General features: G+C 36.9%; 1 protein-coding gene and 1 long non-coding RNA gene across 2 annotated transcripts; both read right to left on the reverse strand.

The window, feature by feature from the left end:
- Positions 1-7,024: 7,024 nt before the first annotated feature.
- Positions 7,025-9,900, reverse strand: LOC140230129 (heme-binding protein 2-like). Its single transcript, XM_072310325.1, has 4 exons — positions 9,760-9,900; positions 8,894-9,023; positions 7,751-7,934; positions 7,025-7,235 (listed from the first exon to the last, which is right to left on the reverse strand). The coding sequence occupies exons 1-4, from the start codon at positions 9,898-9,900 to the stop codon at positions 7,055-7,057; spliced, it is 636 nt and encodes a 211-aa protein (XP_072166426.1). The 3' UTR covers positions 7,025-7,054.
- An 11,640-nt stretch (positions 9,901-21,540) lies between these two features.
- Positions 21,541-23,639, reverse strand: LOC140229436 (uncharacterized). Its single transcript, XR_011901302.1, has 3 exons — positions 23,455-23,639; positions 22,280-22,451; positions 21,541-21,777 (listed from the first exon to the last, which is right to left on the reverse strand). It is a non-coding gene; the product is annotated as an uncharacterized lncRNA (long non-coding RNA).
- Between the last annotated feature and the right edge of the window lie 3,473 nt (positions 23,640-27,112).

Consider the following 27,112-nt stretch of genomic DNA (forward strand, 5'->3'; position numbering starts at 1 on the left):
TGTGGTTTTCGTTATTGAGTTCTTGGTTGCCAGGACATTTGGAATTATCACCAAGCTCTGTATACAGCTTTATTCCTGCACTTTGTGAAGTTATATCTGTAAAGGTCCTCATATTACTGTGGATGATCATAATCATAGATAACAACAGACAATAACAGATGCCAATGTTGCAAACACATATTATTGTAAATTTTTGTATAATGTTTTCTGGGCAGTCTTTGAATATCTTTCATCCAAATATTTGAGATAAGATTTCTACCGACAGTCCAATCAAAAGCAAACGGAGAAAGTGGGAGAAATGTTATTCCCTGTGGAAATCATCGAGTTATTTAACGTTCCAGTTTCTCTGTCGGTGTTTTTGTTTTGTTTTTTTCGTTGCAAAATGAATATTGTGCAGTATATTGACAAAATTACAACTACTTGCAGTACTTGATTAAAGTAAGTGTACTTTTTAAAAATTGATCTGCATGCAAAACTTTAAATAAAATAATTATATTTCTCTCTCCGTTTCTCTCTCTCTCTTTTAATCTCTCTGTCTATATATGTACGTGCATCACAAACTGAACAAAAAGTCGCACCCCCTGATTTTACATGAGGACTTAAAAAACGTTGAAATGGGTCAACTGAGTCAATCTTGAGTTTTTCATATCTGTAAGAACTATCCTTATTCTACATTATACTTTGGTTTGGGATCATAACATGAATGGGAAAGAGTGTTTTCAGCAGTTTTTCTACTACCCTTTATTTTTCTGGGGGGGGGGGGGACAGAATGATTAGGTGTTTCTTAGAGACCTCTTTTCATTTCCTAAAATCCTGTACACACTCTTCACTTTCAAGTCTAATGACTTTGAAACTTGGCGTTAATTATGGACAGAATGTGTTAATAGAACATGCTCAATTTCACCGTAACCTAATCTCTTCATTGTTGTTGCTTCAATGGATTACATCCTGTGTTTTGTCCCTTTCACTGCACAGCGAGCACGGCTTGATAAAGATTAAGCGTTTGAATAGACCCTGTACTTCAGAGCCTCTTTTCGCAGTTTCCATCTTTCCTGAGTGTGTGGGTTAGGGGAGTCTATTTGAATTGAGCTATGCATCACTTTAAAGCTTAGAGTCTGCTTTTTAAGAATCTGCCCTTAACTAGAAATCCATGTCCGACGACTTTTTGTTGGTTTTGTGATGCAGGGTCACATACATGTACGGTTATATAATACATAATACACTGCAATCATTATGTCTTATGAATTGACAGAATGACCGCAACTACTTGACTGAGGTGGAAATTTGTTTCAACAAGAATCTTGCGGTGATTAACTGCACGAATAATTTACCCGACTGTCAGTGCCATCCTTCCATGAAAGTCAAGATTCCTACCAAGGCACAAGGTGGCGAAATAAGAGCTGGAAGACTGACTTAGCTTTGGAGGATGTTGGTTATAGGCTCAATATCGAAAAAAAAATGGCACCTTTGTTTATATGAAATCGATGTATAATAGAAAAAGGAAATGATGCTTTGAAATCATGCAGAAAAAAACACAAAAAACGACCAAAAAAAAAGATGCAAGTTAATTGTACTGTTGAGTAGGAGAATATTCTGAAAGGGACAGTCCAGAAAATTCATTATTTTACACCATTTTACATTCTAAATAGCGTGTGTCTTGTATGGATTTGTGGAATTTATGAACGTCCATGAGCAGATCTCTGAAAAATCCAAAATATGATCATGATGACACACTGAAGAAGGATGATGTAATGTTTACAACTTCACTTGTGTAGAATTTATGAATGTTCAAGTTGCAATGTTATCATTCTCGTTCATTGTGATTTGTTATGAATTTTGAAGAAAAAAAAATCATGTGGGTAACTATAAATTCTTAGCTAACTTATATGTGTTCAGACGCAAAAAGTATCATCTAAAGGTCTCCTTTGAATGCATAGCCTTCATAGTCGTTTATCTTATTAAAGTTAAGATTGGTCAGAAAAATTAAGAGATATTCATATATTGCTAAATAGATCCGTGTCATTTGATTGATTGTTTGATATTTATCATCTGCCCCATTTTACTGTTAATAAGTGTTATGCCAACATTCATCTACTGTGCAATCTTGGATACATGCGAATTGCTCCATTTTTACGTACGCCGAGAGCCCGGCACACTATAAAATACGTACAGTACGTAAAACGCTTGTGTTTGCAGTGAACATGGGATCAAGATAATGGAATTGACGGACAGCGCGGCAGCGTATAACCCATTATCGACACTCTCTCAATTTTAGATCTCGTGTGAAAGATGAAATTATTGATTCATTTAACTCGGCTGCACCTCGTTGAATGGACCATTTTTTATCTTTCACTTCATGATTATTTTGTCCATTAATAAATATTCCTTATTCATACAATAACACCGTTTGGTGGTGCCAAATAAAGACAATCGGTATAAATCATACTTGATTGTTGTGTCATTATAAAATGGATCATTTCAACTTTCACTTCATGATTATTACAAGTGTATGTTTATTGATAGATATGTGTTATTTTGTATAATAATATATTGTTTGGTGGTGCCCAATAAAGACGATGCGTATAAATCATACTTGATTGTTGTATTATTGTAGTGTTATTTTGTGTGTCACGAAATTACACTGTTATTAAGTATATGGGTATCGGTTTATATTGCAAGCAGGTTTGGTCTGTTCATATAGGTTGAATTGTCCTATTGAAAGAGAGAACAAGCTCAATCTGCACAAGGAAAGAATGAGATTTTTTAAAGTGAACATTCAAAGAAAATCAGTATTTGGCATATATTTATGTGCTGCGTTTATAATAATATAGAACTCATTCCTCTTGAGCCAACTTCAAAACCTTAAGGGGGATGGCGAGTAACTGATCAGTGGGAATCAGTGGGAATGCTGGGGGATGATTGTTTTAATTCTTGTGGGATTCATTGAAGAGTACATTATGTCCATTGTTTCGTGAAAATCATTTGCTTCAGAATGGTCTCATATTCAAGTAATAATTATGCAGTTTAATGGTTCCAGGCTAGCATGCCTGTACAGTGACGGGGCATTAAAGGGTGTGTACGGTTCTGGTCGAGGTGAGGATTTAGCTTCTAATGTTTGGCGAGATATTCAGAAACCACTCTATGAGATGTCAAAGAGCATGCAATTCTAAGGGGTATCAAAAGTTTATTTGATGAAAATCGGTTTTGAAGTGGCCGAGATATCCAAAAACAAGGTGAAACAAAGAGATTTCAATAAAGTTGTGGCGTGTAGTCTTTTATTATTATCACTATTTTGGATATCTTAGCCATTTGAAAACCAATTTTCATAAAATAAACGTTGAATCCTTCTTAAAATTACATGCTCTTTCATATTTCATAAGAGGTATCTCATTACCTCACTTAGGAATGTAAAAGACATGAATCCCCATCTCAACCAGTACTGTACAGCCCCTTTAAACTGCACATTACTTGAATATGAGACCGTTTGGAAGCAAATAATTTTCACACAACAATAGACATATAATGTACTCTTCAAAGATCCCACAAGAGTTGGAACAATCATCCCCCAGCATTCTCAGTGATTCTCACTGATCAATTACTAGCCATCCCCTTTAATGACTTCTTTCCAGATTTCCAGGAAACCACATGTGTTTATCCACAGCAAGGCATATTTAGCAACAGTTCTCATTTACTTTCGAGCATAGGCCTATCATGTACTTCAGGTTATTACAAATATTATACGAAAATAATGATTATATAAGGTGAAAGGGCACACAAACACACAAACACACACGAAAAAAAAAAGGAAGAGGTCATTTAAAAGGCAATTTGATAAAGATCTTTAAAGATTAAAGATCTTTGAAAAGACACAGGCACTCTACGTTTGCTACCCAACGAGCTTATAAAACTTTTAAATGATGTTTTTATGTAATCAGGTCATTCCTATTGGGTGAACAACATGAATGCTTGACACTAAAATGTTAAGGACAGGAGTTGTGCGCCAAATACAATTTTCAAGCCGTAAATAGTGTTATCTTGGCATGAAATAGCTCTACTTTGGTAAAAATTTGTTTCAATAGACACAATCATGTAAGATATGAATAGACACACGGTATGGAAGAGGTCTCCTTGGCTGCCAGAAATGAAAACAATAAAGCAAAATATATACTTCTTGTCAATGCCTGCGTTATAGTTGGCAAAATTTGAACTGCTCGTGGCATGGCCGCCGTTACAGTGATAGGGACCAGTCTATGGGAACAGGGACGTCGATTCATTTCGAGGATAGGAGGGGGGGGGGGGGCATTTCGTGTGGCAGTTTATTGTGTTAAAAAAAAAAAAAATTGGCTGGCAGGCAAAAACAACAACAACAAAACAAACAAACAAAACAAAACAAAACAACAAAAACGGGCTATTTTCTTTTTCTGGCGCCACTTCCGGGGTTAATCGGTTGACAAGAAAAAAAAAAAAACAAAAACAGAATGACTGACAAACTTCCCTTCATGTCACTCCGGGTACCTTTTATAACATCGGCTGCTGACATGCAAAGATAAACAATAAAGCGCCAGTCCCTATTTATATTATATTGAAGTTAATTTCTTTACGAAATGATCCCTTCATGGAGGGTTTATCTTTGCAAAAAAAAACAAAAACAAAAACAAAACAGCAACAACTATATATATATATATATATATATATATATACATATATATATATATATATATATACATATATATATATATATATATATATATGTGTATATACTTATATATATATATATATATATATATATATATATATATACATATATATGTGTGTGTGTGTGTGTGTGTGTGTGACCCTGCGCCACAAAACAAATAAAAAGTCGCCAGACATGAATTTTTAGTTAAGACCATATTCTGAATGAGCAGACTTTAAGCTTTAAAATGATGTATAACTCAAATTAAATGGACTCTCCTAACCTTAACCTATCTATATATTGGAAAGAAAGCACAAACTCAGGAAAAGTGTGAACTGAGAAAAGAGGCTCTGAAGTACAGTGTCTATTCAAGCGCTTAATCTTTACCAAACCGTGCTGGCTGTGCGATGAATGGGACAAAAAACAGGAAGTAAACCACCCGAGTAACAACAATGAAGGGATTATCAGATTAAATTGAAATTGAGCGTATCTCATTAACACTTTTTGTCCATAATTAATGCTAGTTTTCAAAGCAGTAGCACTATGCTTTCGAAAGTTATTAGAGTTGAAAGTGAAGAGTGTGGACAAGGTTTTTCAGAAATGAAAAAGGGATTCTAAAGACACACCTAACCTCACTATTCTACCAAAAATGTTCGAGATAAACTGCTAGAAAACACACTTTCCCGCCCGTTTAATGACGCCAAATTTTAGCATTATGTAAAAGAAGACTTGCTCTTTCAAGATCGGCTAGGTTGACCCATTTCACTTATTTTCAGTCCTTACGCAAAATCAGTGTGTGCGACTTTTTGTTGGTTTTGTGATGCACGGTCATATATGTATATATATATATATATATTAGTTTTGTGTTGTTATTGTTGTTTTTTCTTGCAAAGATAAACCCTCGATGAAGGGATCATTTCGTAACGAAATCAACTTTTCGTCGACGAAAAGATTCTTCGTGGGAACCCATGTAATCTTTAGTCTGTCGCCTTGTGACCACACCTTTAGGGACCAAAGACTATAGATGGTCGAGCAGTTATGTGGGCTTCGTTTTTTAGGATGACCGCTCTTTTTCTCTCCCCCTCCCCCCCCCCTCTCTCTCTCTCCCTCTCTCTTTCTCTCTCTTTTCTTCTTCTTCGTCTTCTTTTTTTTCCCTCTTCTTCTTCTTTTTCTCCCTCTGTCCCTCTGCTAGTAGGAGTGTAAAGAAGTCTAGACATGTATATAGTATTGAGACCATTAAGATTTATATACCCAGCGATTATGGCGAGATATAGGCAGTCCTTATGATAGCAAGTAACATAAACACACACACACACAAACACACACACGCACACACCATATATATATGAAGAGTTTGTTTGCAAAAACCGAGAAGTCCATTTTTGAAGATTTTGAAGTACGGTCTCTGTCATAAAGTACAAAATAATACCTTTTAAATGATATATTGGTCACTACATATAAAGGTACATTTTTGAAGTTATGGTCAAAAGAAGAAAAATTTTTCTTATTATTCTCTTTATTTTTCTTGACCTTTAATCGCAAATATCTCCATTTGACACGTATGGACTTATCGGTTTTTGCAAACAAACTCTTCATATATATATATGTATATATATATATATATATACATATATATACATATATGTGTGACAGAATATTTTGCATTTATAACTTAATTTCCGATTGCTCACATTGGTACGCCGTTGTGACATTCTTTGATCCATCGTGGTCAAACTGTTTTCTGATTCTTGCAGAACCTATTCAACCGTTAGGCGTATCTATTATAACGCTAAGCTTAAGCATGGTTAATTATTATTACTGCTTCTTGAAACGACATTAAGCATCACAGTGACCTTCTTGTAATATTTTCTCTCTCTATTTATTGTAAAAACATACACATAGACAATAATCATTCTCTGTTTTATGCTATATACAGTATTTTGACATCTATCGGTAGTGTAGCATGAACGAAAACATATTTCAATAATAGTATAACGTGGCGCCTTCCACTGGTATCTTAGTCCACACAGTCAATAATAGAAACATAAAATGGAGTAACCATGTGAAGGGTTTGTTTGCAAAAACCGATAAGTCCATTTTGTAAGATTTTGAAGTACGATTTCTGTCATAATGTACAAAATAATACCTTTTAAATGATACATTGGTCACTACATATAAAGGTATATTTTTGAAGTTAGGGTCAAAAGAAGCAAAAATTTTCTTATTATTCTCTTTATATTTCTTGACCTTTAATCGCAAATATCTCCATTTGGCAAATATGGACTTATCGGTTTTTGCAAAGAAACTCTTCATGTACTGTACTATATACTATAGTACTAGGCACTCATTTCTTCTTTACGTCCTCCTCATGTTCCTCGTTCACTGATCGTTTGCCAGAAACCAAACCTCATTTCGTCTATTCATGAAAGTGTAAGGACCGTCATAACCGGCTGTGTAGTAGAAGGACGATTCGTATGCCTTATTCGCGCTGGTCAACTCCCTGGCCAAGCGGCGGGCATTGGAAGCATAGGTCGCCCCGGACGCAAAACCGCTGAAATGCCTGCGAAAGAAAATATTTACAGAATGTTTATTGCCAGCTTTGAAAGAATTGCCTTTTTTTTTTCTAGTTTGAACGACATTTTATTTTATTTTTTTTTTTTTTTAAGCCCGGTGTGAAACAACATCTGAACTCTACAAGCGTGACAATGGTCATGTTTTTATACATAATGCCTATGGTAATTCGGGGAAATCAATTCATTGATATGTAATGGAATCAATTTGGTAAAAGTTTTGCCTTCTGCATATTAACTCAATCCACCAGTTTATAATCAAGTTTTACATAAAGATGATTATATCGACGTGCGTTATGATGTGGTTTGATTAGAATTTGATCTAACGAGAAGATCAGTGTCTTACTAAATCCCTATCGATGTATTTGTGTTATATGCATGTAGTTTTATATCTTTATATTTTCCTAAAGTATCTAGTTAAGTATTTTACATGTATATGTTTATATCTTAATAATTCACATTTATGTATGTATAAAATGAGTAAGATACTCGTATTGCCACTTACTTCACATACACCCTCTGAGCGGGCATCTCAGTGAAGACAACGTCAGGATTGTTTGGCAGGGGCGAGTTGTCGCTGTGCGAGGGCGGAATGTAGAAGGACATGGTGTAGCTGGCTCTTTGGAAGAGGCCGGTGCCCGAGCTACGAAGCCGCATTATGACCGGAGCTGTCATGGCAATGGTTTCGTCTACAGTACAAGGAAGTGATGTAAAGGTCATTTACCTGATGATCCTTGTTACTTTGATTCCAAATACATAATTATTATCCTCATACAAGGCCCCACACTTTACATTACATACCTTTACGTTTTGTTATTTAAAGACAAGGTAGTCTGCGTTTTAATCATCGCATTTTCCCTGCGGTTCCGTTTAAGATGTTTTTATCTTTTCATTTATTTATTCATTTATTCATTACCTCGTTCATTCCAGCAGAAACTCATGAACATTTTACAGAAATTGAATACATACATTACACCAGAATGCATGATATAAGATAAGTTTACAGAAAATTATGTAAATGGACGGAAATGCTGGAAGTGTATATGGAGAAATGCGAAAAGCAATTGCTTGTATAAGGGTGCATTCCCCCATAAGTAATAAAACAAATCGTTTGATTAATATACTGTTATACATAAGAAGCGGAATTACAAAAAAACTAAGATATGAAAACCTAAATCATCCGAAACAAACACCCTGGACAAATCCCTACACTAAGTCCCTGTCGTGCAGTAAAGAGAAGGACGAATTGTAATCTGAAACGCAGAAGAGTTACAGCTTAAAGGGGCATAGTCCCGGTAGTGTAGAGGGCGCTGTTGATGATACTGCCGATCACCGTTAATAAACTGTGTCATGTCTCTTATCACTAAACGGATGCTGCACTGAGATACAGACAGAAGTATATCATGTCAAGAGAAATTCATATATCCATTTGATAGAGTACTCTCTACTTGTCTTGGGAAGAAAAAACAAAAAATAGAAACTCTTTGGTTGTTACATCTATACACAGTTACTGTACAAAAGCCAAATATAACGAAAGTCAAATCAAACGAAACAACACTGATATGGCCATAGAATGAGAGTTAGGTGTTCTTCGTGACCTGCATCAAAGAACCATGTAGGTGCCAGATGTAGATCGATATGTACTTACTTCTCTTGTTATCGCCTTGGATGTATTCGAAGAGCCTCCTAAAGCAAGTGTAGGACGCACTCCCGTAGAACCGGCTTCGTACTGTCGTGGACACCCACAGGGATGGAGCGTAATCTCGGACTTCGTATTCCTACGCAAAGTTGGATTGAGAGGAGGATAATAGTGGTTGTTAATTACCTGAATTACCTGAGTTACCTTTATGACGCCAAGTGAGTCAAAGAGTTGTAAAGAGCCATTAAACAAATTATATCCTGAGCCTAAAACGAGGATTCTATTTTTCTTTTTAATCGCTGGACTTGAAGTTAAATTTTGTCATATCATATGAGTTCGAATAGCTTTAAAAGTATACCTCATCTTAAACTGGATTCAATGCACTCCAGTACAAACGTAGATTCATGAAAATTCATGAAAATACTCATGCATTAAGTAAATAGCATTTTACAAATTGCCACACACCGAATCTTATTAATTCCATCAATTTTAAGATTACTGTTGTGTGACAATATCATAACGATAATGTTACAAACAACAAACGCACACAAACACACACAAGTATCCTACGTAATCAAGTGCATCAATGATGACATTTGTGTGTATTTTTTAATCATGTACATATTCCGCCACCCATTTTCATCTAACGCATCGTTGTTCTGTATTTTAAGTACGCTGAATTGAAAATTAAGAATATATGAGTGTCCCCGTTTTCATGTCTCCGTTTCTTTCCTTTCCCCTTGTCCTTTCCCTTGAATTTCACTCGTTTTCTTGTTCTTCCTATCCATCTCTCCTTCTCTTCCTTCTTTTAAAAGATTGTTTGTCTAAATAGATTTTTTTTTTCTCGAATTTCCAGACATGCATATCATACTCACATCGGTGGAGGAGGCGACGGTGAATTGTGGGCAATCAAGCCCCTTGCAGAAGGCTGGTCCGTCAGTCTGGGCGGAGACAGGGCAGAGGAAGAGGAGGACTGCAGCGGACGCCGCAATAACTGCCAAGGTGGAGTGTTGCATGCTGATAGGGAGGTGACAAGCTTTGGGGTCACAGAGATGATAATAAAGAAACGTTGTGTTATTCAAAAGACACAGACATTTGGATGGGATGGCAGCAAAGTTACTCCCCCCTTACATTTTTGTACTTTTTTAAAAAGAAAAGGCTAGAAAAACATTGCATGATGTAAAGACAGCGTATGTAGCAAAATGTCTTGCGAAAAAAGACCAGCCTGACAGACTTTGCAGCAAAACATGCACAGGAGGAACATTTCGTGAATTGTTCGAAAAAAGATTTGAAATTACCCCTAATTTAAAGAGTATTTCGGGGAAAATACTAAGAGACCCCCTAATTCAAAATGAGTTCTTTTTCGGTATTTTTTTTTTCGAAATAAGACCCTAAAATTTACCCATTTTCCCAAATCGGAAACGCGCATGCGGTAAAGATGCGCACATGACGAGGGCGGGGGTAGCAGTGGGATATTATCTAATTGGAACGTTTTTCAGAGCATGCAAAATGTTCTCAGGATAAAAATTACACAATTCAAAGTTAAAAAAAAAAAGTTGATTTTTGTTTTATATGGTTTATTTTCAGATGATGTGATTTTACTGGTACAGACGTGGGCTACTTGTAAATACTCGCATGCTATAGAAAAGAAAATACATTGTCAGTGAGGGATACACGCCAACTTAAATGCAATAATACATGCATTTATTTTCTTATTTCATTTACTTTGTAACTTCTCAAAACTTTTGTCACAAACTCTGACAGAATCGAATGAAAATATTGATATGAAGTAAAAGAATTGACAAAAACAAAATCAAGAACCGTGTATGTATAGTATGACGATAGGCCATACTATTTTTTCCCCTTCACCATTCACGGTATGATTTTTCTTTGCAGTACTTAATTGCCTTGAGGTGGATGATTCAAGAAACGTGACTGAAAAGTTGCGAAACTAAAAGCAAAAAAACAAAACAAAAAACAAAAAACAAACCAACAAAACAAAAAAACATACATTTATATCAGTTGATGTACACTAACTACTTACTTGGGAGCGAAAAGATTCAGAGAGATGGAAGTCCCTTTGTGCTTCAAAACGGTAGAGCTTTTACTGGAATAGTCGCGAAACCCTTGCCGAATTCTTCTGAAACTCTGCGTACTTTGAGAACTGCTCGATATAAGCCTGCATTTATATGGATCGTTACTATCCCGGTCTTACGCAACTCACTCGACATAACATAAGAAAAAGCCAGCAACAATACCAACAACAACACTGAAAACGAAAAAGCACTCATGACAAGACCACAAGAACAATGGAACACGAAAGAAAAGAAGAAAGAACACGCACACACACACATGCACGCACACACACAAAAAAGTTAGTCCGCTTTTGCTTTGAACAACGCGGAATGTTTAAACTCGACCACAGGTCAGGAATCTTTTAGCGTTGTTGCCTCCTAAAAAACTCTGACATCAGATGAAAAAAATACTCCTAGAACTGTCAATGCTTGTTGCTACGCAGCGGCCCCATCACAATAGTATTGTTATATTTGTTATTCAGTTCAAAGGTCTCCCACTGTTTAGGGTTCTTCTCAGAATGTTTACCAAAGGATCGCCTTGCAAGCTGTTTAATTATGCAAAGCCCTCCTTCAAGAGGTCTTCGGTAACGCGCACGTGGTGTTGCACGCCGGAGGACTAACAATGGAACCTTTTGGGGCTTCGTCACAGAGACTCTTCGATCCACGTGTGCGCGCACACTCGCCAAAACAAGTCAAATACAGAATCTTATATAACCTATTCAGTGAGTGGATAGATATCGGGATAGCTGAGAAATGAGCCCCTCTTGTGCTTTTCATGCCGATTGGCACCGAAAACCCCATAGCATTGTACATCCTGTCCGAAATCGCCGACACGGAAAGGCTTAACGCGTCATAATAATTATGGTGGTGCCCCTCAAAACCTCGTGCCATCATATTTGGGCACTTGTTGGTGAATAACGCTCTGTCCTGCTTTCATCAATGACACCGACATATACTCCTTCCATAGGATTATATTTTATTTCATAAGTTGATTGATTAATTCATTTATCATTATTTATGGGGGTTGGTCATTATCGGTACCTCTCCTCTATAGGAAAATGCGTTTTCTCATTAATTAAAGGACAAGTCCGCCTTCATATACACAAGGATTGAGAGAATACAGCAATATTAGTAAAACACATCAGTGAAAGTTTGAGGAAATTTGGACAATCCGTTCAAAAGTTATGAAATTTTCAAGTATCTCCTCCGTCACTGCAACTGGATGAGAAGACTACTACAGTGTATGATGTCACATGCGTACAACGATATAAGGAAAATAAAAAGAGAATTTCACAAAACTTTACTTTTTGAATAAGGTGGACATTTCTTCGACTTGTTACTGACGTATGTTAAGGGTAATTATTATTCCCTCTGTCTTCTGAAAGAGAGAAGTCGAGTGTTCTTTTGCTGTGCGAGAAAAATGGAAATACAGCTGTATTTTGAATTTTCTTTATTCTTTCTTTATATCGTTGTACACATGTGACATCACAAGCTATAGTAGTGTTTTCATCCAGCCGTGACTGAGCAGAAACTTCAAAAATTCATAACTTTTGAACGGATTGTCCGATTTTCCTCAAACTCTCATTGATGTGTTCTACTAATATTGCTGCATTCACTCAACCCACATGTCTATGAAGGTGAACTTGTCCTTTAAAGTAATTATCAAAGAATGTTCGCATTTAATCTGCTAAATTGAAGAAACGAAAAGAAACTTTCAGACCTTTTCCATGACCCAACAGCATGTTCAGTCACCGCCACTCTCTCTCTCTCTCTCTCCTTCTCTCTCTCTCTCTCTCTCGTCATACGATCTATCATGCATTGAAATCGAATTTGCCTACATTATCTTTTTTTTTATTTGTATGTGCAAATTTGAAGATAGAAAAAAATGCAGCCCTTGTATTCATGATGTTTAAATGGCAGTTTATCAAATCGGTCCGGACGGAAGAGATAAACACTAAGAACAAGACTCATAACCATGATAACCTCATGCGCTCACATACACAATAATGCTCAGTAAATAACACTTCAGCCTGCGATTCTTGTTATATTACTTTCACTAGCAATTGAGGTTTGTTCGTGTTTTGTTTATTGGTCTGTTATTTTTTCGTCCTTTCCTCTTCGTGAAAGGTTGTGCAATATTTCTAACAATGGTCTGGTGTTTGACAATCAAATTCACATTGATTTAAAAAGAAACATGTTTGACAAATTAATGCCACCTACTTTTTTCCTTTTTGTTTTCATTTCGTCGACAAGAACGCACAACATCTAAACAGTCCAGTTTTTATTGGTGACCTACGAAACACTGAGATGTTGACAGCTACATTCAGTTCTCTATGTGTGATTTTATTCTTTATTTTTACGTTGATTCCTTATCCAAAACATTTTATGATAGTTTAGAAAGTCACAATCCACACACAGGGATTTTTCCATGATGAATACATTCTGCTAGCTATATGAAACAAAAGAAAACGAATAAATGAATAAATCACTCAACCAATGCATGAATATTACAGCTCAAATACGTATGCCCAATCTTAATAAAAGTATTTAATAAGTAGCATGCCAGAAATGAGATATTCCAAGCCAAACTCCATTTTGGTTGTGTTTTGTTTAAAAAATAATAACGTTCAGATAAATTTTTAGCAACCATAATCCTACTCGTAAGCTCTTAAGTGAGAGTGTTAAAGCACTTCACTCAACATTATGGCAGTAATCATCAACACTAAGCTCAATTTTCACTGGTATTGCTCCATCACTCCATACCGCTATTTCAAAGAATGAATTTCAGTAAATGCCATGATTTAAATTTGCAGAACGAATTTCTCAAAGTTGAAATTTACGTTAAGGTTTACACTAAATTTAAGAAAAGAGGAAACAAGAATACCTTCTCTCAGACAATTGGAACAGATGTTAGGTCTTGAAACCACCTGACACAGTGTTTAAAGCCGTTTATACCCCTTCATTGCGAAAACTTCCCTGGATATAGGCACTCCTGCATTTGTTTGAATATTTTTTCATTATTTATTGTGTTACCATACATCGAGACTCGTTTGTATATTATACAGAAGTCTATCCCGATAATAATGTTGGCCATTTACCAGAACTGACAAACCATCAAATACCATTAAACTGCAATATTAATGTGTTTGTTTCTCTGTTTGTTTATTTGTTGTTGTTGTTGTTTTTTCAACTTCTAAAATAAGGACGCATCTAAATGAATTCGTTTTGTACCATTATCTCACTTTACTATCATAATTATTCTTATATTCTGGCAACGTTGTGTAAGTGTGATTTTCCTCCAAGACTTGGTAAAGGAATCATAGAATTTACTTAATTCTCCTCCGAGACTAGGAATGATTATGAAATGCGTAAATTCTATATGCTGAGCAAATCATTTAATCTGTCATTTTTTTTTTTTTGTGGTCATATCTGTTTAATAAACACTGTCCCTATTATGACTAACTAATTTTGCACATGAGGAACACTCCAAAACTATGCTTTTAAACATCAACTACTTGTTATGATGATGTATGATTATCGTGCATACTGTACACTGTTAAGGACTTAGTCCAGTGGCATAGTGATAATTAATGAATATCATCGCTCCATATCTTAGCATCTGCTGTATGGACATCCAAATGGCTCACATTGTTTCATAACTACTTCTCTACTTGTCTGTTACAACGACAAACATGCTCACTCTTTTCAACTAGCTAATAACAAAGTAAGCATGCATACAAACAACCAGACGTACTCATGCACAATGTAGGCGGCTTTTGGTTGCCACTGGCAACTGTGCCTTTCAGTCCTATCTTCCATATTTTGATGATTTTCACAAATTTTAAGATCACGAAGGGTCAATACACTGCATGAGACTGTTTTACCTGAGAACAGCTCTAGTATGACATGTAAGAACTTAAAACTCGGGTTAGTATCATTTTGCAATTGAGTATATGAATATAAGAACGACCCAAGTCCAATTTTCGGCTAAATTCAGTTTGACATGGGAAATTGTAGCTTATGCATGGACTCATCTTGTGTGTAAATGATAAATCCTAATTACCCCCGGAAGTGCCTGAAATGAATGAGTTAAATCTTATATTAATGTAAGAATAAAGGACTTGGGTCATTCTTACATTCATATAATAGCGCCCTCTCTCATCCTTCTCACATCTCTATAGCAGAATATCATGTATATGAATCAAAGAACGACCCAAGTCCACCACACAAAATGGCCTCTCCACAATTAATGTAAATGTTAATTGTCATAATAATATACACTCTTAAAAACCCCGGGTCAGAATTCTAACCATTTTTCCCAGTCAAAAATATCTCACCCTTTCCGGGTCAATGTGACCCGGAAAGGAGTCGACTGGACACAAGCTCTGGAGCTCCAGCACTTGAATAAATGCTTGTGACCCCGTTCGTGGTCAACGCTTTGCAGACGTTCAGGAGATGCAATTTGATTGGAGGAATCTTAGTAAAGCGCGAGCCTGATTGGTCCTTTCGTTCATTGGCCTAAATCCCATCAACATTCATCATGGCGACGCTGCACGATAATGCCGTGTGTCAGGAGGCTGCTTGAAACCTGGGGTTTGGAGAGATTTGCCTCAAATTTCGAAGGTACGTAGCTATGATCTGACAATTTGATACTCTATATTCATGTTCTGATTTGACTAATCATGGAACTAGATTGAGCTTTGGTTTTCTGCGGTAAACTTAACATGTTATTCATCATGCGAAGATCAATGCGATTGGGGCAAACAGTGTAGACTATGTGTACAATGCAGTCTGTACACCCGGGATGGATCACCAGCGGCAGTGCACTGGATCAAATCGGGACGAACCGAAAAGTCATGGGTCTTATGGTTATTATCTTTTTGGGATTGGGCTGCCACTCTCACATATTTCACAAAATTCTCACGCTCATAAGAAGATGAAAATAACAGAGATATGCCCCCAAATATGCCTGATGGCTCGACTTCGATTCTAATCTCTCAAGAAAGACACTATCTTATAGAACCTACCCTGCGCCTGGCTGTTGTGTTGTTGCCCAATCCACTGTGTAAACAGCAGTGTACGCACTGTAATGCAGCAGCTACTACTCTACTGTATACTACTAGTTACGTCTCATTTCACGAGCGCCGACTAAACTACGCGCGTGTACGGCAGGAGATCTTCAGCCTGGATAAGTATCGAAAGCATGGTAGATTCTAGGTAGGACCTAGCGTCCTTCGTAGGCCTAGGCCTATTCAAAAGTTGTATTTTCTTACCGTAAATAGTAGGCCAAGAGGGCCTAAAGTGTTAGAGGATAAGGCTAGATCTATTTCTGTTAATTATCGCCTTGGCTTGGGCTTTAATTGGCCTAGGAATACAGTAGGATCTTAGTTAGTACCAAGTAGCCTATAGGCCTAAGTTAACTGTTAGACAATATAACATAATTTAACATAGAATCTATTAGTATTAGCTAGGTCCTACCGGTCGGGTAGCTATAAAGACCTAGTCTCTAGCTATATAGAGCTCTAACTTTAAAATTAGATCTATCTGGTTGGCTTCAGACTATAAGAACAAAGTAGGCCCTACAGTTTTAAATATAAGTCTTTTTTTAAAGCTATAAAAAAGCCGTAAATTTAGAGGTATTGGTAGGAGGGATAGCTAAGGATGAGGATGCAGGCACCCCTAATGTCAGTAGAAACTCTCGTGCAGAGACTTATTGGCTATAGTTTGCTCGATCAAATTTGTTTCGTCAGTAAGGTGCAAATTAATTCCCCCAGCTTAGTCCACTCAACAGTAGAGCCTATCTAACGTGGTTGCTGTCTGTCAAGCGTACGGTAGGCCTATCTATCCATGACTGGCTGCCAGTAGGCCTATCTCTACAAGTCTGTGGTCTAATATAGTACTATACACACTAAAAAATAGGAGAGCAAATATGTACCCCTAGAGGTACAGATGCTTGTCCCTATACAAGGAACCCTAGCGGCACTTATATGTACCCCATACAGGGGTACATATAAGTACCCCTACCTGGGGTACAGATATGTACCCTATGGAGTACTTATTTGTACGTTTAAGGGTACTCATTTGTATCATCATAGGTACTTATATGTTCCCTTAGGTGGTACTTATATGTTCCTCTGTATGGGGTACATATAAGTACCCCTGTATGGGGTACAGATGAGTACTTCTAGGGTTCCTTGTATAGGGACAAGCATATGTACCACTAGGGGTACATATTTGTACTCCTATTTTTGGTATGTGACTGCCTAAGTAAACAATATGACACACACACAAACACGCACACAAACACATGCCTGCAATCTATGAGAGTAAGTTCACAGCATACAACTGTATGTATCAGACATGCTAAGGTGTTTTTCCTTGATATACAATGTACAAATTATATGCTTTATTTACTGGAAACTTATAACAAAGCAAAAGCATCCACGTGTTGAAATTGCACTACAAACACAGAGGGCTATACATACGAATAAGGTTGTTGCATTTAAAAATATACATGTACACGATGTAGTAGTGCATTGTACCAAATAAGTTGCCATTTTTGTGAATTTGTGAATCATTTTTGGTTGGCAAATTTACCAAGCAAAATTCTCACCAAGCGCTACTGGGGTACAATATTTAGTGCATTTAAGATGGTCTCAGTGTCAATTCACGAAAATAAGATCTTATGACAATTCCTGTGACCTTCTCATTCACAAAAATATTTATAAAAGCAAAGACGAACAGCTTATGCAGTACAGGTAGTTGAGACTGCTTATCTTTGGCACAATGTACAACAGTGTAGGTACCTACAGGAATACATAACAATTGCACAACAAAGAAATATGTCATAATATACACTCAAATATTGAGATTACACAGCCATGAAATCCATACATGCTCAAAATTCACATTTCCATAATTTCTCATGAATCATAAGTTGGCTTGAAGAACATCTTTCACTTGTCCAAACATTGAACATCCTACACAATCATATCAAATGAAATATCACTTGATTTAATTTGTTTGTAAATCACTTCAGTTAAAATTACAGAAACAGCTGTTCATAATCTTTAAATCAAAGGTAAAATCTTTGACAGAAAAACACTGTGGCACTTATAGGTAAATATGGAACGAAATTTGGCATCAAAAGGGCAAAATGAAACAAGTATATCAGAATTGCTCTGAATTAAGAAGGGTTTTGTTTTTGAAATGGCCTTTTTAAACCTTTACCTTTGAATTTCAAGAGAAATGGAATACATGTAAAACTAGAAATATTGCTATGGTAAGTGGTATACATCCACCATAATGCACGCTTCTCCCAATAGGTCTATGTTATGTCTTGATGTGTGACGACAGTTTCACATAAGTGGCAAAATAGTAAAATGAAAAATGTTACAAGTGTCACAAATGTGTTGAGTGTTTACTTTCCTTGAACTAATGTTAATTGGATAATAGCTAAGAGAGAGTCTTATAGTCTAAGAAAGCAGGTATTTGGGGATCGAGGAAAGTTCTTTGCTTTCATAATGCACATGAACAGATTTTATGTCCCGTGTGTATATCCACTTCTTCGCAGTAATAGATACTTACTGTCAATACACTGTTAATGTCTGTCTACCTGTGCTTATCAAAATTCCTCTTACTCTGTCACGAAGAAAACTACATTCAACTTGACGCATTATAAGACAATGTACAGTGAGTTTTGATTAAACCAAAGTGATACCCCTTGCTCTTCACACAAGAAACACATTTGTATCTCAGAAAAAAAGTAAACAGATTATGCACATTAAGAAATGGGTAGGCCACAGATATGAATTGGATGGCGGTAGTAGACATACTGCATGTACACGTATTATTATCGCACTGTTTGTCACCATCAATTATATTTTAAAGTACAATATTTCTTCCTATAGAACACAATTTTATATACTTGCGCATTTAGTGAAAGAGATTTGTATCTTCATTATGTAACAGCACACTGGTCATATCATAATGTAGTATCAAATCCATGTAGTGAGTGCTTGTTTTGCACGCTGCGTAAATACAGCTTTATATCCGACTGGAGAGAAGTCATGACCCCCCCCCCCCCCCCCCAAAAAAAAAAAAAAAAAAAAAATGAAGATGTGTGAACCCGCTGAAAAGTCATGAGTATACTGAGGCAAATGTCTATGGGAAATGTGTGTTGTAGCAAAATCAAACCGTCCTCAATGGGTTAACATGGTCTTCTCTATCAGTTCACCACTGAACAGTAACTTTTGGATGAGGATCACATTTCTATAAGTAAGTTTTGACCATCAGGCTAAATCTAATGGCAATCTCCTTACAGTTCTCCCATCTGTTGAGGTAATCTCACTTTGCACAACACTGCCCACTGGCACTGGTAAAACAGTCCAGGACCAGTGAAAATCACCGTTGGACCAGTATCAAACTGTTCAGGAATGGACCATTAAAGATGGACATACTGGGTACCTACTGGTCAAACAGATGGGTATGGCCAGTAAAAAGAAAAAAAAAAAAGATGGGTTAGTGTGCAGCCATGTCATGCAAACCATTCAATTGTCTGCTCATGTCTCGTACACCGCAGGTACTACTGTATGTATATCAATCTGTTCGAACATACTACAACACACTGCTCAAATGTAGTGAATGCTCTCAAGGAAATAAATAACTTAACTGAATATCGCTAGATCTACGCAAGGTCAACTTAAGCAAGGTTGATTGCACTTCATATTCATTCTAAATAAGAAAATATAGATTTAGAAACGGCAGTGGCAATGACAGGAATCTTCATGAAAGTAAAGCTCATGCTCATGTATTTTTTCAGATTACTGGGAAACACGTAAGATCCTATTGTACATAGAATCTATGTTGAAGTTTGTGTTTTGCGTTTGTGTGAGCTTGGAGATTTAACTTCAATATAAGTAAAGAGAGGGCAGGTATATGATTCAAAGTGACCAAATCCTCATCCTGTTACTCGCAATGTAAAAACCTCAAGAGTGATTTAGTTTTCCACTACCATCTGAACCTTTAGAAATTCTTGACTCTCCTTTGGCTGTAAAAATATACACTGCAGTCAACCTATATTTGTATGGTCAGCACTTGGGATTAGTATCATTTTGGTGAACTGCTTCAGTTGCCAATATTCCTGTATCAAGTTAGTAGGCTCCGCCTGCAAAGAATATGTACACTACAAACACATTTTATAACAGATTTTTCAATTGATACTGCATCTGGTGCATGTGTACATAGAGTACCTCAAACGGGGAAGGCAACCTTTACTATGATTTGCAATGAATTCAAGCAACATGAAAAGATTTCCTTGCTCATAACTATGATGGAAATCACACTTTAAACTCAGTGTTAAGAGGCCAGAGACATACAATCATTGTAAGCAGCAAAACAAGAATTGTATTTAAGGATATTCTTTTAAATTCAAGTTTACATACTTGAGACATTAAAGCTCCAAATGAGAATTTGTTGCCTAAATTCAGCGGAGGTAAAAGGTTTCTGTCCTATCAATGGGCCAGAAGAAGTAAAACCACCATGAATTTATTGGGATATAACGTTAATCAACTTTCCTATCTTAAAGAACGAATTGCTGGAAATATTCAAAGCAATTTCCAGAATTGACCTGAATCTACTGGGATATTTAAGTTGATCAATCTCTGTACCTGGAATGGTAATTACTTGTAATATATCCTAATCTTGTGAGACAGGGTTGGATGAAATATTGGTGCGCTCTTCGTGTTGGGATATTCCAGCCCAAATGTGCACTACACAGCCAAAGTTGAAGCAACCCCTGCAGAAATGTTGGTGCAGGTGCAGACGCGAGAACTGTTCCTTCCACCTCCATGAGAAGGCCATCTGGTGCAAAAGGAATCCCACATATTACTAATAGGGACTTTCTGATTGTGTGGACATGGCCATTTTTCTTGTACAAGAGTGGTTCCAGATTGCTACAGTTCGTTTGTCACATCTGGGATGATATTGCCCATTTTGATTTCCAGTGCACGTCGTTCACTACGTACTGCTACGACGTCATGGCTCCCTTACCTCCAACAAGCTGGCGAGTGGTTGAACTAAGTGATGACATCACTCGTGTTCTGAATATAGGTGGCCATGAGATCCTTGGCAGACGCGTTTGCGATTCAGGCGTTGGGATGTACTGGAGAACATGGAGTATGCACAGTTCCTTAAAACGACGTCATTACTTCGACGTCGACATTCAGGAGGGGAAATCGAAAAGTCCCTATCGTTGGATGTGGTCCCGCAGGTTTCTGGACAAATAGTGAGGAATGAATTCACAACAAATTTGTTAATAACAACAAACAAACTTTTATTCACATTTTATTAACTGCAATCAAAAGTGCAACATTCAAAAACATTAAATTATCAGTTGGTTTCAAACCCTGGTTTACATTGAAAATGTTACTACATGTATTATCTATGCTCAAAGTAACCATCACCTTTTATATTATTTGAGGTTGATGTGAAAAAAGAAGAAGCAGCATAATTGCAAAACTTATCACATTTGCTTCAATAATAACTATCAACCCCCTTTTTTTTTGGGGGGGGGGGCAAATAGTTAACTTACAACTCTATAAACATTTACTTTCCACAAAACATTTGGAATGTACAAAGGCTCTTCTTATTTTGTGACAAAATATCCAATCAAATATGGACTCATTCCCTTTCAAATCATATTTCACTTTACACAAACCTGTGGTATTACAGCCAGGGTCTTCCAAGATGGGGGCCCTTTTGATGAGAGTCCTTGCAGCTTCAGAGTATTGTAAGGGTGAAGAGAACCCAAGTGTGAATCTATGGACAGAGAAAAAGAAAACAGGAAAAAAAAAAGGGGACAGTTTACCTCATTTGAGATAAAGGAATTGGTCACTTTATCTGATTGATTATTCATAGGAATTACAATCATGTCATATACGTCCTACATATAATCTAATAGGAAAATCATAATGTACAATACTTGCAAAGTCATTCTTTCTGCAAAGGTATTATAAGAATTTATAGTAATTCAGAGCCTATCATGGACCACACATACGTGTATCTTGCCACTTGTTAACTGATGCTACATCCAGCAGTCATGGGGCCATCATGCCACTGCCACACAATCAGTAGTGCTGATAAGTATAGGCCCTACCCAAAAATGGACATGCATCTTCTGGTGTTACAAGTCACAATTTATCAAATGATAGTAAGACCCAGGGCTGAACTCATGTAACTACGTGTACATCATGTAGTATTGTGCTCTGCATGGTTCTTTCTCGTTTTAACTACAGTACTTATGTGTCATTAAAAGACTTACCATTACCAAGTATGCTTGATAACGTCCTTGAAGAATTCTTGAATAATCTTTGCTCTCCACTGACTTCCAGATGGTTAGAACAGATGTATTCCTCACCTCTGTCACATCCATTCACATGTGACATGAAGTTATCCACAGCTTGGTAGTGGAACAGCTGCATTTAGCTGCTTGTCTAAATAACAACAACAACAACAAAAAGAAGTGTGTAACTGGTAGCGTTATAATGTGAGGTTTAGGTCTTACATCAGTTTCTTGTAAGTGTTTATTGCCTTGTAAATTCAGAAAGGGAAAATGTTCGGGTCACAACTGCTTCCAATAAGAATAAAAGTTTGCGAAGGTAGGAATGCATTGATGAATATTGCAAGTGACATCAACAATAGGTTCATACATTTTACTGGAACTACCCTGTCATGATCCTGAATGTTACAGTCCGCAGCCCCATTACACTATGCGTATGGGGCTGCCGGTCGCAGTTAGCACAACCCTAACCCAACAAGACGCCAGGCAAGGCATGGCGTTGTGTAGACTACAGGCTGTACAGCGACAGGACTGTACTCTACCTCACCGATACATTTACTAGTATTATAGCAGTCCAGCCAAGTCTAGCTGTGTGCAGCTGCTACATAGGATTAGACATGTTTCAAGAAAGATCAAGGATTGATGCTGTGAATTGAGATCAACATAATTAATACTATAGGTTAGTCATGTTTGTTAGTTGTCTTTGTTCTGACATCAGATTCTATACTAATCTAACAAAACAAAACAAAAAACTGTTAGATGTCAACTGGCATAATTTTCAAGCTGTGGTAGTGGTACCATTATCATGTAGTACCGGTAACTCACTAACCTAACTTAGTAACTGCTTTAAATTTGTGGCATGCACAATTGTCTCGATAATGGTGTACTGTCACCATATGGTCACATAGACACGGACACTATACAATACAGTACAGTGCAGTGCACTCCCTCTGACACGACCTGTATAGTTTGGCTGTAGTAGTGTTATTGTTGGGACTTAGTATAAACAACATTTCGACAAACAGGCCTTAGAACTGTTAGTGGTCTGCACACTATATACTAAGAACATTCTAGCTAACAATGTTTTTAGATCCTCAGACAGACTCTAAGTCAGTTGTGATCCGTCAAGGCGTCATGATCATCATACACTCACTCACCGTGACATTACGAGAAGTGGTCAACACGTCTGGTCTAGTGCCGAAGTTGTGCATCAGTTAATGGCCTTCTGTCGACTGCGTGCTTGAATTGAAGATCCTTACAGTTGCACGTTTTTTACCAGCTGAAGCGCGATAATAAATGTTTAATCTTGCTAGTCAGCTTGATACACTTGATGATCGACACATTTTGGATCAATACAAAAGTTGCTCGGTTACATTCGGTTACGTGTAAGCTGTATGCAGCGCGATCATCCTGCGTGAAAATCTACCGCTCGGCGACACGTACGTCGTCGCCGCTCCAGACATTTGAATGAGTGGCCAATTTGGCTAGTTGTACAGATGAGGGAAAAAAAAGAATAACTAAAATAATCATACGTAAATTTTTAAGTGAATAAATCATTATAAATATTTTGTAAACATTTTTATTAATTTTTTATGTGATTTCGTCCATTAATTGGGTATATCATTCAGAAAATTACACTGGTGTTTGATAATCGCAGGAATTGATTTCTTTCTTTTCGCTTATTGGTCAACCAGTTTGGCGGTAGGTATTCTCGTTATCAGAACGTGAATTTAATAATCGTAAAGCCTCCGAAAAAACAGTTCCAAGATTACAGGTGTATTGACACTTTGTCTTAAAACACGTACTTGCAAGTTTTATGTATACCAAGATATGTAAAATGTGTTCTTTGAAATAACCTTTGTATCCACTACCAAGTCTTCCAAGATGTAATGTAACATGTACATGCATAATTGGTCTTTGTTACAAGACTATTCAGGGTAACGACAAGTAGGAAGACCTACGCTCAAGGATGCCTACCCGTTCCCGCACCAACGAGTACTCCTAGATGAACTTACTTGCTCACAAGCCCGATACTGGCACACAGGCAGAAACGCCTACCCCAAATGTACCGCTAGTTTTTAGTGTGTAGTAGTAGTAAAAGTAGTAGTAGTAGTAGTAGCAATGATAATAATAAGAATAATAATAGCAGTAATAATGATAATGATGATGATTATAGCGCACAGGTCCAGCTTAGTTTCAGTGCTCATGGTGCTTCAAGAATTAAAAGATATAGAACTAGATCTTTACATTTGTCTTGATAGATCTATGTTCAAACAAGACAACAAAGAAGACAATGACATACCCAGTACAACAAACAAACATAATAATAAAAGAATACAGCATATACCAAATAAAGAATATTTTTCCGAACATTAATGAGAGCAATTTCGGTCCTCAGTGTGATAGGAACAGTACATTGTAAGATTTGAATGTCTCTGTAGATGACAGTTGCTCTTACTGAATAGGTAACTGGTTCCACAATTTTGGTTCCATATAACGGATCGGATAAAGCACGATCACCCTGCATCAATGATTTATTCCGAGTGTAATTTCCACTTGAAAGATATGAAAAGCTCACGATTCACTTTATCTTTCTGCGTGCGAAATTTTGTACCATCGCACTCGTGTCCATTCACTTCTTGTATAATATTGGAGTAAATGATCATTATGATGACAATGTCGATGACAACAGTTACAATAGTAATATACATTGTACCGAGATGAAATGATTCCTCACATATGCCGCTTTTGTCAGTGTTTTTATGCCATTAAATCATTTTATCTCAGATCTACAATCCATATATAACTGCCTGTCTGTTTTGATGCTATTGTGACTGGCTACGCTCAAATCAGTTACAATAGCGCACTTTTAGACAGACATGTGGATGGTCGTATCTTGTTTGAGGAGAGAATCACGACTAATTCTCATGATCAAACTCATCATATGGACAGGGAGAGAACATGAGATGCACGGCGGATTTGCAGCGTGAGATGAAAAATTGGCAATAATCATTTTCTGTTTGTTTGTATTAAAAAAAACAAAAGAAATAGAGTAACGAGAAATGACCGGCGAAGATGCCCCCGCCCTGCTGACCCACAAGCTGAACTCCTGCAGTTTGCTGAGCAAGAACAGCCTGAAGCCTCTTGGGAGCTGCTGACGATTCCTCGGGCCATCCTTGATCAATAGCACTTAGCCATCTTACTGTTGTCCACTCACCAAAGGGAATGGTCATCAAAGGTATAGACCTATTACTTTGTACGAGATTATATTGGCAGGCTGCGTACTGTTGTCCATTTACTCATAGTTTGTATTTGTTCTTTTATTGTAGGGCACTTAGAATCATTCCCTTACCAAGACAAAAAAAAAAAATGGTCACTAAAACAAAGACTAGGCCCTACACTATTATAATTGTTATTACGTTATTTCACTGTAGTTCTATATCTGATATTTGCATCATAATTTCTGTCAAGCCTATTGTGAGGTTCTCCATTCATGGTCCTGATGCGGTGTAGGCCTATTGAAAGAGTGTTCAAACTTGTTTCAATTTCTCTGAACCGTCAGCTGAAAATGTGTTTTTAAAGAACAAAGAAAAGAGGGGAAGAAAGTTTCTCGTACTACTGGATGAGAAAGCACTGTACTTGTATAGTGTATGTCTGCAGTATTCCTATAATTTTAGCATTTGAGGAAAATGTCTCTCACGTTCTCTGGTGAGGAAATTTGTGAATGACATGCAGGAATATTTGATTATTGAATTATTAGCATTATCTTTGAGTCAGGTGTGACCCAGCGAAGTCAAAGTAGCACCTGTTAAACCTTTGGCAATGTGAGTTTGAACATAATTTTATGGAAACATGACATGCATTAAGTCGGACCAACTATGGGACTATATTTATGTGGGACCAAGCAATGCAATATTTGATACGAATATGCAACAAAAAAAAAACAAAAACAAAAACAAAAAACCACTCAATAAATGACAAAATTCATTTTCTTATTACTGCATTCTTTTTGATCTCTGCTACGCATGAATGTTATTGTAAAGATTTTGCATGATTTTTTGCAATTTGCTCAGAGATCACGAATTGCAGTAAACTTTGTTAGGAACGGCTTTGGGCAGGGTAGGGCGGGGCAGCATAAGGCAGGGCATTGGATTGGGAATTACATGTTACATGTAATGCCAGTTTCTCTTCTCTCCCGCCCCCCCCCCCCCCCCCCTTTCTCTCTCTCTCTCTCTCTCTGTACAGGTATTGCGGTCTTAAAGACATACCAGTCCATTTTACACCAGGTGTGACATCAAACTTAGCACCAGCAAGTTCACTGAGCGGATCCTCACACTCCACTGCACAGAACTCAAAGGAAGATTCATCAATGATTTGACTTCATAATCATATAAATATCCCTATTTTAGGCTTTACGATAAGTATTTTCTTTGTTGTGAATATTAATGTGTGTTTTTCATTTTTTTCGATGTACATGTATACAAGTCATCGTGACAACTACCGGAAAAATTCATATAGTTACTTGAAATATGATCGCAGCAGTGTTGGTATAAGCTTTGAGCTTTTTAGAAATGTACTTTACTAAATAATTTCACAAACATTGACAAAATACTGCAAATAATAGTATATCAACCAAGGGCATGTCAGTTGCCTATTCATCACGTGTAATGGGAAAGTTAGTAAATCCTCACTGTTTATGAATATTGTTTTTTTTTTTATACAAAACAGGCCGCCAGATATGTGTATAACTTAAATTAGATTAGTGAATTGTATTAAATACAATTTTATGATGAAATAATTTCAAATACTTTGCAG

This window comes from Diadema setosum, chromosome 6, assembly GCF_964275005.1.
Source record: "Diadema setosum chromosome 6, eeDiaSeto1, whole genome shotgun sequence".
Lineage (NCBI taxonomy): Eukaryota > Metazoa > Echinodermata > Echinoidea > Diadematoida > Diadematidae > Diadema > Diadema setosum.